The following is a 19,489-nucleotide window of genomic DNA, read 5'->3' on the forward strand; positions in this document are numbered from 1 at the left end:
CACCCAACACCCCCAGGGATGGGGACTCCCCCCTGCCCTGGGCAGCTGTGCAGTGCTGACCGCTCTTTGGAGCACAGCTTGGTCCCCATCTCCACCCTGACCCTCTCAATGCCCCATCAGCCCATCCCCTCTCACCCCAATGCTGCTCCCTGGGATAAAGGTCTGACCTGTGGGGGTGACAAAGGGCACTGACAAAGGGTCGGCAGAGGCCGACCTTCCATGCAGGGCTGCTGGTGCCAGGAGCAGCCCAGCTGTGGGTTTCTCCAGCCATTCCTGCCCCACATGCAGCATCAGCTGCTGACTCCTGCCTTGGTTTCCCCTCTTCCCCCTCTGCCCTTTGTTCCACAGATATTTTTGCCTGCTCCCTTCCTGGCTGCTCGGGCTCCATTGTCTCCTGAGCTGCCGGAGGTCTCAGCTGGGCTCACAGTGACTCACGGCCATTCCATCCGCTTCCTCCCCTCTCCAGCCCCACCTCATCCCCCATGTCCCTGACTCACAGCCCAGAGCCTGGCCTGTTCTCTACAGCTTCACTTTCTCCTTTGCTGCTGATGAGCTGCAGCCCCTGGTCCCAGAGCCACCATCTCTCGGCCCCGTTGTGCTCTCCAAAGCAGTTTCCATGTGCCTTTACCCAGAGCCCGGCAGACCCTGCATGGAGCATGGGCACATCCCACTGCTCCCAGCCCCTCTCTCTGCCCCACTGCCCCGCAGGGAGCAATTCCCAGCCTCTGGTAGAGGTGCTGTGGCACAGGCAGCCACAATGAGACATTGTGGGGTTTCTGTGCTGCTGGGCTGGGGCATAAATTGACACCTTACCGCTGCTTTATGTTTGGGGGTGATTGAAACCGATGTCCCCGTGTGCTCCCATCTGGGTGCACAGACCTGACCTGTGCTGGGGGTGAGGGCAGCCAATGATGCAGGGGAAGCTGCTGAGCCACAGCTCTGCAGTGCTGTGAAGGTGTGGGTGGAAAGAGCCCAGAGATGGGCTGGTTGGTCCTGAGATGTTCTTGTTCATCACCATTGACCCAGGATCCCAGTTCTGGGGCTGGTGCTGCTCTCATGCTCCAGAACCCCTCGGGCTCCTTCCCAGGGGTCCTCCCCCAGGGCTCTGTGTCTCTGGATGCAGCCTCCCCTCTCCATTCCCATCTCTGCTGCTGTGGACGCTTGGAGCCGATGCTGCTCCAGAGGGGAGTGCTGGGGGCCGGGCTGCCCGCAGAGCCAGGCTCTGGCTGGGGCAGGAGGGCAGGAGGAAGCACCGTTACTCATTTCCTGGACAGATCCAGGCCATACCGTAAATCTCTCAGCTCTCAGTGGTTTGGGGGCTATTTCTGTTGGAGGATTGTCATCTAGATTAAAGCCTTGAATCCCAGCCAGCCGTGGACCGGACGCAGCCCTACGCACAGTCCTGCAGGGCTCAGCCCTCATCCATCTGCTGTTGGCAGGGCAGCCCCCGTTCCTGCCCAGTAGTGAGGGCCTGACTGCAAGGAGCTCTCCCTGGCAGGAGGACGGGCAGAAATAGCAGCCCGTGGTGTGGCTGCTTGCATCTCTGCTCCACGTGTGGGTGCTGATGGCTGGCGTGGGGGTGGACTTGGAGGTCCATCATAGCAGATGGGGCAGAAACTGTGGGCACAGGGGGTGGTGTGGGGATGGTTCGGGGCACACACGTGGGTGATGGCATGGAGAGAAGGCAGCCGATGGGTGCAGGAGCAGAGCCGGCCCCAAAGGCTGGGATGGGAGCTCTGCCCCCAGCGCTGTGCCCGGCCCAAACGCTCCGGGTCTGATGTGAGCTCTGTGCTCTGAGTGCCCCTGTTCTATGGTGGGGCTGCCCGCTCCCTCTGCTGGGATGAGGAGGGGTCACTGCCATGGGATCGGTGCCCACCCTGGCACCTACACAGGGTGGGGGGTGGGGGTTGGCCCCTTGCTGGGAGGGGGCCGTTGGTGGGGGTCCCCATTGAGGTGGGGCATCCCCAGAACATCCTTGGGATGAGGGTTACCCTGTGGGGTGGGGGTGGTCCTGCTCAAGTCCCTGGGCTTGAAGACCCCCACTGGGGGTGTCCCTTGTGAGATCCCCATCGTGGGGCGTGGGAGTGGGGTCGGGTTCCCCACGGAGAGCCCCGAGATGGGAATCCAGTTGTATAGCCGGGGGTTGGGGGCGTCTTCCCTGCACGGGGGGGTTCCTGTGTGCCGGGGGGGTCGCCCCGAGATGGGAATCCCGTTGTTTAGCCGGGGGTTGGGGGGGTCTTCCCTGCACGGGGGGGTTCCTGTGTGCCGGGGGGTCGCACGGGGGGTGCACGGCTCGGTCCCCGCTCACCGCCTGTTTCCCGCAGGGCCCCCGGGGGGGCTGTGAGCGCGGCCCCCGGTGCCGGTGCCGGTGCCGGCCGCCCCGCCGCGCCGCACGGAGCATGCCTCTGAGCCCCGCCGGCAGCAAACATGAGAGCCCGGAGTCGCCGCCACCAGAACCGCCGCCGCCACCGGAGCGACAGCCCCGCGCCTCCGCCGGGGAGCCGGGCTCCGTCCTGCGGGAGGACACGCGCCTGGACCCGACCCGCGGCCCCGCCGGGCCCCGCTCCCCGAAGCTGGCGGCCCCGGCGCGGATGGAGGAGCCCGCGCCCGGCGCCATCGTCGTCCGCATCGGCATCCCCGACCTCCAGCAGACGGTGAGTGCGCGCCCGGCCCCGCATCGCAACGCACCGTATCGCATCGTATCGTATCGTATCGCATCGCTCCCTGCCACGACCCGACCCGCATCGCACCGCGCCCGTCCCTGACCCCCCGCCCGGCCAACTGCTCTGCGCCGCGGCGGGGCCGGCCGGGTACGGGGCCGGCAGGACGGATCCCGGTGCTGCCGGTGCTCCCGGTGCTGCCGGTGCTGCGCTCCCCCTTTCCCCGCATCCCGCAGAGCCGCGCAGTGTCGCACCCTGTCCCCGCTGAGCTCCGGGGCCGGCAGCGCTCCGCCAACTGCCCGGGTGGGGGCACGGGGATGGGGGGGAGGGGGCGCAGCTCCCTGTTCCGTGGGTACCGGGCGGGAGCTGCGGTGCTGCGGGCATGGAAATGTGACGGATGGTGCGGAGTGCCCCGGTGAGGGGACAGCAGTGCGGCACGGGGAGTGTCAGCGGACGGAGCTGATGCTGTGCGCCCTGCGGGGCTGAGACACAGCGGGTGGTGCTGGGGGCACAGAGGGAAGCGAGCAGCCCGTGGTCAGGGCGGAAGGATTGCGGTGACTGTGGCTCTAATGAGGGCGCAGCGCTGGGGCAGCAGTTGCCTGGCGAGGGCAGGAGGGGCTGAGCTGCCTTTGGATCCGATGGGGGCTGCTCCGCCTCTCTGCAGCCGGGAGCAGCGCTCTCAGGGACCGGCTGTCAGCTCCCCGTGCAGCCCGGCCACACCGGCTCCTCCTCCCTCGGCCCCGTTCCCCTGCCCACAAGATGAAGCGAGGAGGAGCCGGTCCCCATCCCGCTGCAGCTCCGCTGTGTGACACAGCGCGGCACTGGGCCCGGGGGGGCCCTGCAGGAGCTCGCACCGGTGTCCATCTCTCTGCCTCCCTGTTCCATGGGCACTGTCTGCACCACACTCACTCCTGGTCTGTTGGGGTTTGTGCTGGGTGCTGGGGTCAGCCTGGACCTGGTGCTGGGGCTGCTGTGATCCTGGGGTCGGTGCAGTGCTGTGCTGTACCCCCACCTTTCACTCCCTGCAATGCTGTGCTGCATCCAGGACTGTGCAGACCCAGGTCCCCGAGCTGTGGGGGCTGTGCCATGCAAAGCGCAGCATCTTGCCATGCATGAAGTGGGTTTTCCCATCCCGTATCTTGCTCCCCTGTCGATGCCTCTCCAAGAGCTGATGGAACGTTTCAGGGCTGTGGGAGCCAGAAGAGCCCCTGGGGCGCTCTGATGCTGAGGCCTTTGTTCTGTGCCGTAGGGATGTGGGGCAGGGCTGCAGACAGGAGCACGGCACGGTGCCATCTCAGCTCTGGGCTCCAACGTGGCAGCGGGACCAGCCCTCGAGTTCGCAATTCGAGCTTCCCGGCTCTCCTGGAACTGTCTACGAGCGTCTTTTAGGTTCCTTTGCGACTCTCCATCACTTCCTTTGTGTAGCTGAAAGCCTTTGAAATCACCCTTAGTGGGTTCCATTGTTATGAGCGCATCCCCACCGCGGGCGGTGACCTTGTGCCGGGGGGGGGGGGGGCTCTCTTCAGGCTCTGGGCTGTTTGCGTCCTGATGGCAGGTCAGGCTGCGGGTTAAACACTGCGAGGAGCCCGCAGTGGTGCGCAGTGTGGGAATGGAGGTGAAGCTGCTCTGCAACCGGGCAGGGGCTTGAGAGTGACCCCTGGGGGACGGGAGGGGGGATAGGAGGGATAGGAGGGACAGGAGGGATAGGAGGGATAGGAGGGACAGGAGGGACAGGAGGGACAGGAGGGACAGAGCACTGCGAGGCGTTCTCCAGCTGCAGGCACAGCTGCATGGGGCAGGGGATGGGGCAGGGGATGTGTCCTTCTGCGGGACAGAAAGCAGAGGGGCTGCACCGGGATGGGGAGGCTGCAGAGCTCAGTGTCCAAAAGGGGAGCCCTCTTCATGCAGTGCAGAAGGAACTGGGGCATTCCCAGCTTCACAACCCAGCAGCAAACCCCCACCGGGCCCGCGGTGAGGAGCCGTGCAGTGCCTGCAGCTGTGTGTGCTGCACTGAGCTCCTCCGGCCTGCAAAGCTTTGCTGCTCAGCTGGCTGTTTTTGCAGCACCCTACATTTCCTGTCCCTGTTCCACTCTCTTCCCACCAGCGTTTTGCAAAGCGTTTCCTTGATTAAGATCACAGAGTGCTGTGGTTTTGCCTGGCGGCTGCTGTGGGGGTGGGCACTGCTGAGACCCCCGAGGCTGAGTGGAGCTGGGGCAGCTCACAGCTGTAGCCCAGCAGTGGGTAGAAGGGCAATTACTAGTGCAGGAGCTTGTGCTGCAGGGTGGCCCGTGGGCTGTATTGCAGCTGGGGAATGGCTGCATCCTGAGGAAGGATGTCCTGCAGTGAAGCATCCTTCCTGCACCGGGGGCTGTGCTGGGGGGGATCCTGCCCTGTGTGATATGGGGGGATCCCACCCTGTGTGATATAGGGGGGGTCTGGGGTGTTGCTGTGCTGAGGGATGGAGCTGCTCGTCCTCCCCTGTGGCTGCAGTGGAGGCTCTGTAGTTCTCCTTCTCAATCTGGATACTTCAGGATAATATTTTCTGCCTTGTTATCGCCTTAATGCAAATGAGGAAAGAGCTTGAAAAACAGCGCACAGAACATTGATTCGACTGCTAAGCCGAGGGAAACCGAGGAATAAATTTTCCTATTATAAAAGAAAGAGAGGCAAACTCTTCCTGGACTTCTGCCCAGCCGGGGCTGAAGGTGAGAAGGAAGGCTGAGGATTGGGGTCGTGTTGGGCCATTTCTGTGGGGTTTGGTGTGAATTCAGTGTGGTGGGAGCACAACTGAGCGACTGCGGGATGCAAACGGCACCAGCTGCACCTGCAGGGTGAGGTGGGATGTGGTGGCTCTGAGCTGTGGCCAACAGATGTCACTGCCCCACTGGGCTCCCACCGCCCCTCTGAGCCCCCACTGCCCAGCTGAGCCTCCCACCATCTGACTGAGCCATCTGCCTCCTAGATAAGCCATCCTCCACCCAGCTGAGCCCCCGATCACCTATTGAGCTGCCCACCGTCCTGCTGAGCCACCGCATCCCAACTGAGCTGCCCACGACCTGTCTGAGCCATCCCCCACCACCCTCATGAGCCTCCCACTTGCCAACTAAGCCCTCAGTAACCAATTGAGCTCACCCAATTGAGCCTCCCAATTCTCAACTGAGCCCCCACCACCCAACTGGGCCCCTACCAACCCAATTGAGTCCCCACCAACCCAATTGAGCCCCTACCACCTACCTGAGTGTTCTACTGCCCAGGTGAAATATCCACTTCCCAACTGAGCCTCCCATTTCCCAGCTAAGCTCCTATGACCCAACTGAGCCCCCACCACCCAGCTGAGCCTCCTACTGCCCAATTGAGCCCCCAGCACTCCACCAAGCCAGCACCCCCACCCTACTAACCCCCCCTACCATTCCACTGAGCCCCCACCACCCTGCTGAGCAACCACATCCCAAATGAGCTTCCCACTTTCCCACTGTCCCACTGAGCCCCCACCACCCCAATGAGCCCCCACTACTCCTCTGAGCAGCCCACCACCTCACCGAACCACCACGACCCCACTGAGCAACCATGTCCCAAATGAGCCTCCCACCACCCAACTGAGCCCCCCCCCCCCCATTGGCAGCATGGGGCCATGCAGTGCTGCCCGTGCCCATGGGGAGCCTTGGTGCCATCCTGCAGGGTGGGCTGGGGGTCTGCGTGCACCTTTGTTGCTGGGGTCTGGATGCTGCAGAGGGTCTGTGTGATGAGGGACATTGGGTCTGATCGGGTTGTTTGCAAAAAGGAGTTGTTTTGTCTGCAAGTAAAAGGCCCTTTTGTGCTGTCTGATGCTCTGCTTCCTAAAGGACAAGCAGAGAAGTGGTGGAGGCTGTAGGAAATACCCGTGGGCACATTGGAGCCAGGGAGTGCCACTGCTGTGCTGCTGTGTGCCACTATTTCCCCTTGTCCCTTGACTCCACCAAGGAGGGTAGAACTGCTGAGCTTGTAGCAGAAATTGGGATGGAAAGGATGAATGAAACCATCCTTCGTGCACGTAGTGGGCTGCAAATCCAGCAGTGGGGATGGTAGTGAAAATCTGCCTCTGTGTGTGTGTGTGTGTGTGTGTGTGCTGTACGACTCCCAAGGCTGCGTTGCTTGAGGAGGGGGGTGTTGCTGGGTGCTGGTGGGGGTGAGGACTCCCTGCCCCCCCACTCAGCACTGTGCTCTGGGACATCCCCAGCGCTGGGCAGCTCTACCCACCTACAGACCCACGGGGGACCGTGGGCTCCTCAGCATCAGGACGCAGCGGCTGCAGAGGGATCAAAGCGGGAGGAGGAGCTCCCGGAGCAGAGCTCTGAGCTGCTGGCACACAGCAGTAGAGGCACAGCGAGGAGGAGGGGATGAGGAGAGAGCTCTGCAGATCCTCTCCCATCGCTGGGGCTCTCCCTGCTGATCCCGGTCCATCCCGCTGCTCCTCCAGGTGCAGCTGCTTTGGGCTGTGGGATGGGGCGGATAAAATTATCCCAAGCACCTCCATGATTTATGAGCTTATGATCTATTTTTGAAGGACACACAAACGTGTCCCAGTGGATTTCTGCTCTGCACTGAAGTAGCAGTGACTTTGACTTGCTGCTCTGCATCACTAAAACACAACTGAAAACAGATTGCCCGGGTCATGCTGTGGGTGCAAACCCCGCTCTCTGTAGGCAGAATCAATCCTTGGGAAATGCAAAGTGCCTCTGGAGGGCTCTGCACAAACCTGGTTCATCCCATAGGGCAGCGATGGTCCTTGCAGCCCCACGGCTGCAGTGGGGCACTGGCTTTGCAATTCCATTGCACCAGAAACAGGGACCGCTTGTTCCGTGGGATCGCAGCTCAGTGTAGCACATAAAAAATGCATACGCAGAGATAAGAGCCTCCTGCAGACGAGTGGTGCTCAGGAAGCTGCCAACTCTCAGAGCTGGAGCTCATCAAAAAGCTCGGAAAATTCAGGAGGAGCCGCAGCGTTCGGTGATTGAGGCTTCGTCCTGAGATCTCCGAGGGCTTTTCTTCTCCACTCAGTGCTGCTGGCTCTTTCCTTCCACTTTTAATCCAGCTGAAAACCAGACTGAGGGGAGTCTGTGGGGTCACAGTGATGTTCCTGTGCTCCAGCAGCAGAGGGGTGGCCAGCAGGGACAGGATTGTCCCTCTCTGCTCTGCCCTTGTGAGGCCCCATCTGCAGTGCTGTGTCCAGGTCTGGAGCCCCCAACACAAGAAAGACAGGGAGCTGCTGGAGAGGGTCCAGAGGAGGCCACAAAGATGCTCAGAGGCTGCAGCACCTCCCTACAAAGACAGGCTGAGGGAGCTGGGCTTGTTCAGCATGGAGAAGAGAAGGGAAGGCTGCGGGGTGAGCTCAGTGCAGCCTGCCAGGACCTGAAGGAGCCTACAGACAGGAGGGGAGTCAGCTCATTTAAAGAGCAGATAATGGCAGGACAAGGGGAAATGGTTTGGAGTTGAAGGAGGGCAGATTGAGGTTGGATGTTGGGGGGAAGTTCTTCAGTGTGAGAGTGGGGAGGTGCTGGACCAGCTGCCCAGAGAGGCTGTGGATGCCCCGTCCATCCCTGGAGGTGTTGAAGGCCAGGTTGGATGGGGCCCTGGGCAGCCTGGGCTGGTATCGATGTGGAGGTTGGTGGCCCTGCCTGTGGTGGGGGGTTGGAGCTCCATGATCCTGGAGCTCCCTTCCAACCCAGGCCATTCTGTGACTCTATGCAAGACGTTCATTCAATGGTTCTATGTTGTCCCCATAGCCGTGGGGAGATGGCAGCATCCTGCAGGCTGTGAGCTGTGTGTGGGGCTGGGATGTGTCCAGCTGCACTCGGGGCATTGCACAGCACTGTGCTGCAGTGGATGGACGGCACCGGCCGGGTGCTCATCTGCTATTTAAATCTACACCCACCCACACGGTGCTCTATTTTGATCCTTGCTGTCACAAAGCGGGGATAAAACGTACAAAATCAGGTTTGAGTGCCGTAACTTCTCCCTGGTGGTTTTTAACCAAAGGAATGGAAAGGCCTTTTGTGACCCAATGGGGCCAAATCCCATCCTGAAAGGACCGAGGGTTGGTCCTGTGTGTCCTGAGACCTCACAGGAGCCTTCACTGTGGTTTACCTCAATGGGAAGGCAGTGAGTGGCCCTGGGTGGGAGTGTGGTCCTCAACCACACAGTGCGACCAACCCAACCCCAGCCACACCACACCAACCTCAATACAACCCCAGTATGTTGTGTTGCCAACCCAACCCCAACCACACAGAGCCACCAATCCAACCCCAATCACACCTCGTCAACCTCAATCCAGCCTCAATGATGTGGTGTTGCCAACCCAACCCCAACCACACATTGTCCCCCATCCAATTTCAACTACATGGTTCTGCCAACCCAACCCCAGCCATGTGGTGCTTTCAGGCCGCTGTCTGGCCATGCCAATCCCAGCTCCTTGTTTCTGCCCAACCCCCCCATTCCTCTCCCAGTGCCACACAGCTCCTAATAGTTCCCGTTTCTGTGCTTTATCTCATCCACATAAGCAGCACAAACAAGCGAAGGAATAAATCAGCAGAACGTTCATGTTGCAAAGGGAGATTTGGAGGTCAGGAAATGACCTCCTGGATGGCCTAAGCCAGCGCTCAAAGCTTTGATCCTTGGCCAGAGCATCTGCTTTCTGCTGTTGTAAAGATCTCTGCATGTCAATAGTTGTATTGGATTTCCACCCCTTTTATGGGAGAATCAAACCACTTATGCACATGCTTTGAGATGCTTTTTGATTACAAGCTGCACATTGTTTTTCCATAGGAACCCGGCTTCTTTCAGATCAGATTAATCGTGCTCAATGAATGAGACAGCTGTTGGGTTGTTTTTTTTCCATCATTCTTATTCACTGTGCAGCCCCGTGCTTTGCTCACTGCACGCTGCTGAGCCCTGCATCAAACGTGGCACAGTTTAACGTCGCTTTGTAGCTGCTTTTGCTGGTGTTTATTCTCCTGACATAAACAGGAACTCATTCTGTTGGCATCTCCTGCCCAGAGCTGTGGGTGCCCCATCCCTGGAGGTGCCCAAGGCTGTGGATGGGCCCTGGGCAGCCTGAGCTGGGGGGGCACCCAGCCCACAGCGGGGGTTGGAACAGGGTGATCCTTAAGGACCCCCCTCAGGGGATGGGTTGAAACCCCTTTTTCTTGTTCATTGTAAAGCTGGGGGATCTGGGGTTGCTTACACATTTCCAATGTATCCGGTATTGGGAGCGTAGGGCACTTGTGTTTAATTTGTTACTACTAAGAACTATTTTAAGGTGATAAATGAACAGATTTTAGTGCCAATTTAAAGCCCACTTCGATCTGAATCATAAGAAGAGCCGTTCATCCTCCGTTAAGGATGAAAAATGCCTCTCACTCTTTTCTAAACATTAGGATAGAAAATAGAATAAATAAATGGAATGTGTATTTTGCATGATAATTGCTTAACGTGATGCACAAAATTAGCATGGATTCATAGAATCACAGAACCATCGAATGGCCTGGGTTGCAAAGGACCCCAATGCTCATCCCATCCCAACCCCCTGCTGTGTGCAGGGCCATCAACCAGCAGCCCAGGCTGCCCAGAGCCACATCCAGCCTGGCCTTGGATGCCTGCAGGGATGGGGTGTTGGACCCCATCGTTTACCTCCAGATTTCTGGCAATGTGTGCTTTGGGTGCAGTGCATAAACCACGCAGACAACCCCCAGTGCTCTCCAATGGCCCAACCATTCCTTTGTGCGTTGCTCAGCAGGGAAGAAGGAGCAGAACTGACTCCCACCTCCTCCCACCTGGTGTGCAGTCTGCAGATGCAGCACTGTCAGAGGTGCTTCGTGGTGGAGACAGAAAGAGGTTTCACCCTGACGTCTGTGCATCTGAGCTCTAGTTATTGTTATTAACATGCTTGGTCTGTTGTTTCACTCTGCCTTCCCACTGGGCACAGCAATAAGTGCATTTAACACATTAATGTGAACCCAATTTCATTCCTTCCCATCAGGTTACCTCTGGGGTCTCCAAAATCCTGAGGCAGCGATGCTTCTGCTGATCCCTGCTGGGTTCCAGGGCTGTGTGATAGCAAACAGGGCATCCCTGTGATGGCAGGAAGCAGAGAGCACCCGCAGGGCAGCCCTTGGGTTTGTGCTGTGGTGTTCCTGTGCCCATGCTCTGGAATTGTCCATGCACTTTTTGCTGTGTCTCTGCTTTCTGCCTCCTGGTGGCTCTTTGAGTCAGCAGGCTGGAGCTGCAGGACATGCAGAGCTCCTGGTGGAATGGATGGGGAAAAATGTGGTTGGATACTGGGAATAATTTCTTCTCCATAGAGCAGTCAGTGCTGCAATGCTGCCCAGGGCAGTGGGAGAGTCCCCATCCCTGGGGGTGCTCCAGAGCCGTGGGGAGGTGGCACTTGGGGATGTGGTCAGTGGGCACAGTGGGATGGGCTGGGGTTGGACTGGGGATATCAAAGCTCTTTCCCAGATGTAGTGAGTGTATGAAAACTTGGAGCAAGCAGGGGCAAAAAGGATGCAACAGGTCCAAGCGAAGGCATAAAGGATGCAACAGGTCCAAGCGAAGGCATTAAGGATGCAGCAGGTCCAAGCAAAGGCATAAAGGATGCAGCGGGTCCAAGCAAAGGCATAAAGGATGCAGCAGGTCCAAGCAAAGGCATAAAGGATGCAGCAGGTCCATTTTGCTTGTGCTGGGCTGTCAGACCATGCATTTCTGTGGTCTTCTGGAAGGTTCAGTTGTAGCTCCGTGCTGGCAGCAAATGTTTGCTCACACTCGATGTGCTCACAGAGCGTCCTGTGCTGAGTGCCCTGCCTGGGCCGGGTGAGGAGCTGGGGAGCTGCATGTGCTTGGACCATCAGCCTGAAGGTTATTTGTAAAGTAGATGTGAGGGCAGCCCTCCCCCTCCTTCTTGTGCTTAGAGGGCAAAGGGAACGTAATTGAGCCATAATTCATAGTTACTGGTAAGAAAGCGTGGGACACAGTATGAGCAGCAGCACTGGAACTTGATGTTACAGCCGCGTCCAGGGGAGATTATTTTCATTAAAATCTGGGTTGCAGGAAAATTCAGAGATTAGCTTCATTGTTGTGTCACACATTTTCTTAATAGAACTTTGGGCCACTTCTCCATCATCTCCTATTTGTCTGAGACAGAAGAGGGCTGCAGTGCAGCATCACTACGGGGGGCTCAGGGGGACCTCATGGCTCCTACAGCTCCTGAAAGGAGGTTGTGGTGAGGGGGGTGATCACAGGGAGCAGAGAGAGGACGGGAGGGGATGGGCTGACGGTGCTGGGAGGGTCAGGGTGGAGATGGGGACCAAGCTGTGCTCCAAAGAGCGGTCAGCACTGCACAGCTGCCCAGGGCAGGGGGGAGTCCCCATCCCTGGGGGTGTTGGGTGAGCACAGGGATGGGGCACTTGGGGACGTGGGCAGTGGGACGGTGCGATGGGGTGGGGTTGGATCTGGCAACCTCAGAACTCACAGAAGAAGGCATCCCTTGGTTCATCCAGGTGTCACACAGCCCCAGATGGTCACAGCAGCGCTGCCTTTGCCAGAAGGGCATAGTAGTGCTCTGAGGGATGTCTGTCCTCACTGCGGCTTATGGCGCACAGCTGTGACCAAGATGTGAGCGTGAATCACAGCATGGTTAGGTTGGATGAGACCCCCATCCCACAGCCCCACTCCTGCCGTGTGTTGGGTGCCCCCCAGCTCAGGCTGCCCAGGGCCCCATCCACGGCCTCAGGCACTTCCAGGGATGGAGCACCACAGCTCTGTGCAAACCCAGCACTGATCCAGCCCGCTCAGTTGCTGTGGCCATGGGGTGGTGCTCAGGGACGAGATGTGGGTATCTTGGCAGTCCCAGCTCCCCCAGAGCACCTCCTGCACCCATCGCTCCCCACTCCCGGGGCCTGCAGTCCCTGCACCGCAGGGGATTTGTTCTCAATGTGGTTTATGAGGATTCCTCATCTGGGAGGGAGCGCCGTGGGTTTTATTCACCCAAATCCACTTTACATGGTAAGCAAGCTCAGGGCGAGAACATGAGGTTTATACCAGGAGAAGAAAAAGGTAAATCCGAGATTACAAACTCAGCAGTGCAGTTACAAAGGAAATAACAGAGCAGAGATTTGCACTGTCTCTATCTCACATTCTTTTTTGCCTTTGAGCTGCAGGCAGCTGAGCTCCTGCCTGGCAGCGCTCTGCGTTCACGCTCCTCATGTGCAGCGCCTTCTGATGCTGAAAGGCGGGTTTCTGGTTGGTACTTCCTTCCCAATTATCTCATATATATCTGTAGATAAAATTCCAAGGCTCACCCTGCACCCATCCTCTGCCACCGATCGGACCTACTGACATCACAAATAGAGATGCTACCTTCCACTGAACTGGAGTTGAACCCATTGGTTATTGGGGAGGAAGGGGTGCCCCGTGGAGGTGAGTTGGGATTGTGGGCTGCTGAGGCTGTGATGGATGGGGGCAGCTCAGCTGTGCCCCCTGCACTGCCCTCCTGGTGCCAGCACCCAGGGCTGTGTGTTAGGGGAGTTTGGAGCAGGAGGGGTGTCCCTGTCCTGAGGAGTGGGGATAAGCACAGGTGGGAGGATGCTTCACAGCCCCCAATGCCCACTCACAGCGGTGTTCAGTGAAAAGTGAATCGTTGAATCATGGAAGGATTCCAGTTGGAAGGATCTGTGCTATAGGCAGGGCCACCTCCACTGGAATCACAGAACTGCAGGGGTTGGAAGGGACTTTAAAAGATCACTGAGCCCTTCTTAAACTTGCTCTTGTAAAACCTCATTGGGTTCCTCCCTGCCCAACTCTCCAGTCTGTCCAGGTCTTGCTGAATGGTAGCGCAGCCTTCAGAAGAAGGAACTGAGGTTTCCATTGCTTTGGGATGGGACCTTTGATATCAGTGAATGCTCTGAGCTGCCCCTGAGCACTGGGGGACCCCGGGGGTTTCCCTGGGGCTTGAATGGAGTTGGTGGGGCTCACACAGCAAATGGCAGCTGGGACGGAGGAGCGGGCAGTAGCTGCTCGTAGCTGAGGACAAGAGACCTGATACTTCTTCCTACAGCTGTGAAGCAGCCCTAATTGGCCACGCTGGTTTATGGATGTGTGATTGTAAGAGATACCAGCACACATGGATGGTGCTGGCTGGGATCTCCTTTGGGTGTCTGCAGGCCAGGTGTGGGATGAACACACAGAGACACAAATTTCCCAGCCTGTAGATGTTCCCATTTCTGTTTTCCTGGATCAAGTTAAATTGCAGAGTATTGTTTTTTTCCCCAGATAATACGTTGCATTAAAAAGGACGTGTGGGAACATTAATATGCTTTTACTAATAGAGCTATAAATCATTTATCTCTGTATCCGTGCCCTGCTGTATCGATCCATTACAGTAATTGTTGTGTTCAGTGTTTGTGTGCTAACCTTCCCTTCTGTGGCTCGCTCCAGGTTAACTATTAAGTGTGAGCAGGTTTCTGCATTCCATTCATTCTTTTGGTATTTTTTTTCCTTCATGCTGAAGTGTCCTAAAACAAATTCATCACTTTAAATGCATTTACTGCTGGCACTGAGGGGTGCAGCGCCTTTGCAACGTGGCTCCAAACCCAAGAACCGTAACAGTGAAAGATCCCGTGAGCATCATTGAGCCCAGCATGTCACGATGATAATCCAGCCTTTCTGATGGCCCAGGAAAGCTTTGCTGTGCTCACAGCTGCTGCAGTGACTGCACAATTGCTGCTGTGGGAGGGAGCATCTTGGTCCTGCGGGGTCATTGGGGCCCTCGCAGTGCTCCTGCAGCAAGGTCTGTCCTTGTGTGACTGGAATAGGGATTCTGTGCTGTGCATAGGATGGTTGGGGTGGAAGGGACCTCACTGGTCACAGAGACATAGAACAGTTGGGGTGCAAGTGTCCTTATGGATCACAGAGCTGTAAGATGGTTGGGGGGGAAGTGAACTTGTGGGTCAGAGAGTGGTAGGATGGTTGGAGTGGAAGTGACCTTGTAGATCATGGAGCCATGGGACAGTTGAGACAGAATTGACCCTATGGATCACAGAGCTGTAGGACTGTTTGGATGGAAGGGGCTTTATGGGTCACAGAGCCATGGCACAGTTGGGTTGGAAGCAGTCTTACAGATCACAGATGTGTGGAACGGTTGGGGTGGAAGGGACCTTGCAGATCATGATCCATAGATTGGTTGGGTTGGAAGGGAACCCCCAACCCCCCAACCCACCCCTGCCGTGCGTTGTGTGCCCCCAGCTCAGGCTGCCCAGGGCCCCATCCATGGATGGGGCACCCACAGCTCTGGGCAGCAGTGCCACGGCCTCACTGCCCCCAAATGTTTTCCAATTATCTAACCTAAATCTTCTCTCTAGAAGCTCTTGGCCTTGCCCAGGCCGAGGTGGCAGCTCACGCTGCTGTTTGTTCTCTTCCCCAGGATCGCTGCAGGGGTTTACCAGCAGCTTGGTTAAAATGATGTTTCTTCCCTCTATTTGTGCTTGTTTATTGTGGCACAGATTGATTTTGGGGCTGGTGTTCAAGGTGAGCAGAGCTGGAGCTGGAGGGGGGTGACGTCTCTTCCCCTTCCTGAGATCTAACAGAGGGCGTTTTGCTGCATTTCTTTTTTTCCCTCCCCTTGCCCATAATTGCTGTAAATACATATTTCTGCATGCTGTAAATGTATTTCTAATTGGCACTGCGTGTGTAGCTGCTCTCCTTTGCTGAGGATGCATGTGGGGAGTTTTACAAAACAGGATTCATCTTTGTTGGATCTCACCGTCCGGAGACGTCACATCGTGTAATGCACATCTTGCCTCAGTTCAGATGCAGTCTTTATTAGCAGCATCTTATTTCCTTTCACACCTCCGTTGTTTGACTGACCCCAGGTGCCTCTCAGCCTCATTCCTCCACTGAAGGCTTTGGTGTTGTTTGTCAGTGCTGCTCTATTGGCTGAGGGCTGAAGAACCGCCTGAAGGTGGCACGTGCAAACAAGATGCCACAAATCAATGCTAAGTGCTGCTTCTAAAGCCTGCAGTTGCCCTTATTCTCATGATCCAGGAACGTTGCAGTTCCCATTGTGAAGAAGTCTTCTCAGCCTGGGGAAATCACACTGTTCCCCACAGCACAAGCTCCGGTGCTGCAGTTCTGCAGCTGCTTTTGGCAGTCCTGCTGTAGAGCACTGATTCTCTAAACGTGTCCTGACTTTCACAGGTCATTGGCATCGTTAAAGGCCTGGCTGTTAATTAAACCGCTAACCCAACAAAATCACCCTTCCAGCTTCTGATTGGCCCTTTCTCGGCGCTGGTTTATTGATAGCAATTTGTGCTTTCTTGTACCACTGCTTTGCAAAATCGACATGCAGGGCCTGCGGTGAGCTGCTGATGTGGGGCTGGGAGGGAGCAGTGCTGGAATGGGGCTGGGGAGCACGTGCTGATATGAGGACGATGAGGTGGGTACCAGTGGGATGGATGCTTCTCGGCTAGCGGCCTGCAGGTACCTTCATTGTGAAATACCTTGTGCAAAATCACAGAATCACAGGCTATGTCAAGTGGGAAGGGACCCACAAGGATCATCAAACCCAACCCCCAGCCCCACACAGCACCACACAAACCCTACAGCTGAGTGGTGTCCCAGCGCTCCCTGAGCTCAGGGCTGTGCCCACTGCCCCGGGGTCTGTGCTGTGCCCACCACCTTTCCCTGAGCCTCACCTGATGCAGCTCCATGCTGACAGATGTTCCAGTCAGCTGGAACAAAGACACCTGCTTCAGGCTGCCCTTAATGCCCTAAATTAGGGATGCTTGTAACACTGCAAAATGATCTGTGAAATATTTGGTAACATTTTTTCCCCCTCCTCTTTATAAACATTCACACTTCCCCTGAGCTCTTCCTTTGCCTTCTTAGTGATCATAGAATCACAGAATGGTTGGGTTGGAAGGGACTTCAAGGATGGTGAAGCTCCAACCCCCCACCACAGGCAGGGCCACCAACCTCCACATTGATACCAGCCCAGGCTGCCCAGGGCCCCATCCAAGCTGGCCTTCAACACCTCCAGGGATGGACGGGGCATCCACAGCCTCTCTGGGCAGCTGGTCCAGCACCTCCCCACTCTCACAGTGAAGAACTTCCCCCCAACATCCAACCTCAATCTGCCCTCCTTCAACCTCAAACCATTTCCCCTTGTCCTGCCATTATCTGCTCTTTCAATGAGCTGACTCCCCTCCTGTCTGTAGGCTCCCTTCAGGTCCTGGCAGGCTGCACTGAGGTCACCCCGCAGCCTTCTCTTCTCCAGGCTGCGTGATGCTCATCAGTGATGCTGATGACAGCTCTGCACGTCCTTAGTATTTAGAGCTTTGGTCAGTTGATGTCCTTCCTTCAGGTTGCATTAGACCAGCATGAACATATGGGTGAGATTTTTCACAGTCAGTTTTCATCTTGCTGAGCGGCTCCATTGGACACGAAGAAGCTCATTTGCCCCTGTAGCAGTTGGGTCATTTTGGAGCACCCTGCATCCCCAGACTGCAGTTGCGGGGCGATGCTCAGCGCTCCCGTCGTCCTTCAATGGGTTGGCTTAGAGTTTCTCATGGTTCCTGTGCTGCTGTGACCGAAGTAATTGCGTGCTGCCTCAGGCTCTTTTTTCTGTGGAAAACGTGATATAAATTTCCTTGTGGACCCAAAGGAATCTGCGGCGTTTAAATGCAGCAGCCTGCAAAACCCGCAGTTGCTGATGGAAGAGAAATGCTAATTTTTGAGCGGGGTGAGGTCCGGAAGTAAAGCAGTCAATATGGGCCCTCCTTGTACTATTTAACTTGCTATTAACTTTAGCTGATTTGACAGCTCGGTGCGGCAGAATTTGTATTGAAAACACGGCGATGTTGTAGAAGTTGTCATGTGTGAACCTCGAGGCCGTGGTTGCCTGGGAACCGCCAAGCGTTGGGCCGCTGCTGGGAGGCTGCCAAGGCGCAGCACACGGGGCAGATGCTGCCGGAATCGATCAGCGGAGGAGGGGTTCACTAATTCATCAACGTTGTCATTACTCTTTTTTAATTAAAAGCCGCCGAGCAGAGGAGCGACTCTTCCAGAGCCGGCTCTGCCTGTGGCTGCGTGTCCCTGCTCACCTGGTGCCGGGACAAAGCTTCGTGGAGTGGGACCAAAGGGAGCAGCCCTTTGCTCAGCCTGAGGGGGGGTGGGAGGGTCCCTGGGACCCCTCAGTGTGGCATCCCCACTGCTGACACCTCCACCTGCACCCCCGGAGCAGGGAGGTCCCTCTGCAGCTCTGGGCTCTGGGTCGGTACAGAGAGGAGGAAACAAAGCGGAGGAACCGCATGAAGCACTGGGGAGGTTTCAGAAGAGAATGGATCAGCGGGTGAGTGCTGGAGCAAATTGATTTACAAGAACAAAGCAGTGGGTAATTATTGAAGGGATTTTGGGTAGGTGTGTAGGAAGCACTAACGTGTGTTTTCTTTTCACTCAAAACAGTTATTAAAGCAGGGAAAAGCGATTAGCGAGAAGGTGGTGTTGACGCTAAAGCTTTCGCTAAGGACGTCTTCAGTGTGAAAGTTAAAGACCAACAAACCGATCTGTGGAATAGTAGCTACACTGTTAATCAAAACCGGGACAATTAAACAGTTGGGAAACAATTTCTGATAAGATTTAACCATTGCATTTCCAGAAGTTCATGTCTCCTTAATCTGTTTCCATTCTGTGATAAAAGAGAATGGATGTCAGGGAGATAACTGAGAGGATTTATTGAGACTTCAGAGGAGGTGGATGGAAACACCTCTGGAATGTCTTTACAAGTTGCCTGGGGACACAAGAAGAGCTGCGATGCCCCCAGTGCCCAGCAAAGAGATTGGCTTGGGGAAAGCATGACTCAGTGATGAATTCCTGTCTTCAGAGGAGTGTGGCAGGAAGGAAAGTACCTCAACGTGTGTAACTTTGCTCAGAATGTTGGTGGTTTGAAGAGGTCACTGGAGGGCTGAAGCAAAGGGTGGACACCCAGAGAACTGCCCCAGCCTAAGGCAGCAGTTGGCCCAAGGGCTGGGTGTATACGGTAACCCCTTGTTGGAAATCATAGTGCATGTTTTGAGTGCTCTTAGTGCTTGCATCAAGGATGAGGAAAAGGAGCTGTGGTGAGGCTGACCAACGGCTGCGTCCCTTTGGTTGGAGGGAAGGTCCTGATGGAAGCCTCATTCAGGCACATGAAAGTCAGGAGGTGACTGGGAACAGCTAGCAAGGATTTGCAGAGGGTAAACCATGCCCAACCAACTCGGCTGCTTTATACACTGGGGTGGGTGATACTTGAAGAGGAGAGTGCAGGAAATGTCCATATAGAACTTGAGGAGTTTTTCAGTGTGTTATCCTCAGAGTGTTCTCCTGTTACACCCTTATTGCAAAATAAGACTGAGATGGTTTAGGTGGCTGGAGGGCAAGGTTGGCAGACAGCTGGCTGGACCACCAGGCTTAAAGGATGGCCAGTGGCCATACAAAGCCCATTTGGTGGCTGGTTAAGAGCTCATTCGTCAGGAATGGATATGAGAGCTTACACCATGTGGTATCCTCTTAGCAGAGCAGAACCAGCCAGTCTAGGAGCAGTCAGCAGGCTGAGGGCCAGGCTGCTCCTCAAAAGGGTCTCCACCAGCTGCAGGAATGGCCTCAAGGGCTGGAAGAGGTGAATCCTGCCCATGGGCTGCAGCAGTGCCGTGGAATGTAATGAGATAGGGAAGGATGGGTGATTGGACAGCAGGTTCCTTGGCAGGAAATGCTGAAGGATCTCAGGAGCGCCCTGACCCAGCACTGGCAGTGCCTTTGGCAATGAAGGC

At 56.4% G+C, this 19,489-nt stretch overlaps 1 protein-coding gene across 1 annotated transcript in view; it reads left to right on the top strand.

Annotated features, from left to right (window-relative positions):
• Positions 1-2,329: 2,329 nt before the first annotated feature.
• The window catches only part of SHANK3 (SH3 and multiple ankyrin repeat domains 3), a 259,036-nt gene continuing 241,876 nt past the window's right edge, over positions 2,330-19,489 (top strand). The window contains exon 1 of the mRNA XM_032446652.1: positions 2,330-2,654. Coding sequence (XP_032302543.1) covers positions 2,400-2,654 — 255 coding nt within the window. The 5' untranslated portion in view covers positions 2,330-2,399. The remainder of the gene's footprint in view (positions 2,655-19,489) is intronic.

Source organism: Coturnix japonica, chromosome 1, assembly GCF_001577835.2.
Source record: "Coturnix japonica isolate 7356 chromosome 1, Coturnix japonica 2.1, whole genome shotgun sequence".
Taxonomy (NCBI): domain Eukaryota; kingdom Metazoa; phylum Chordata; class Aves; order Galliformes; family Phasianidae; genus Coturnix; species Coturnix japonica.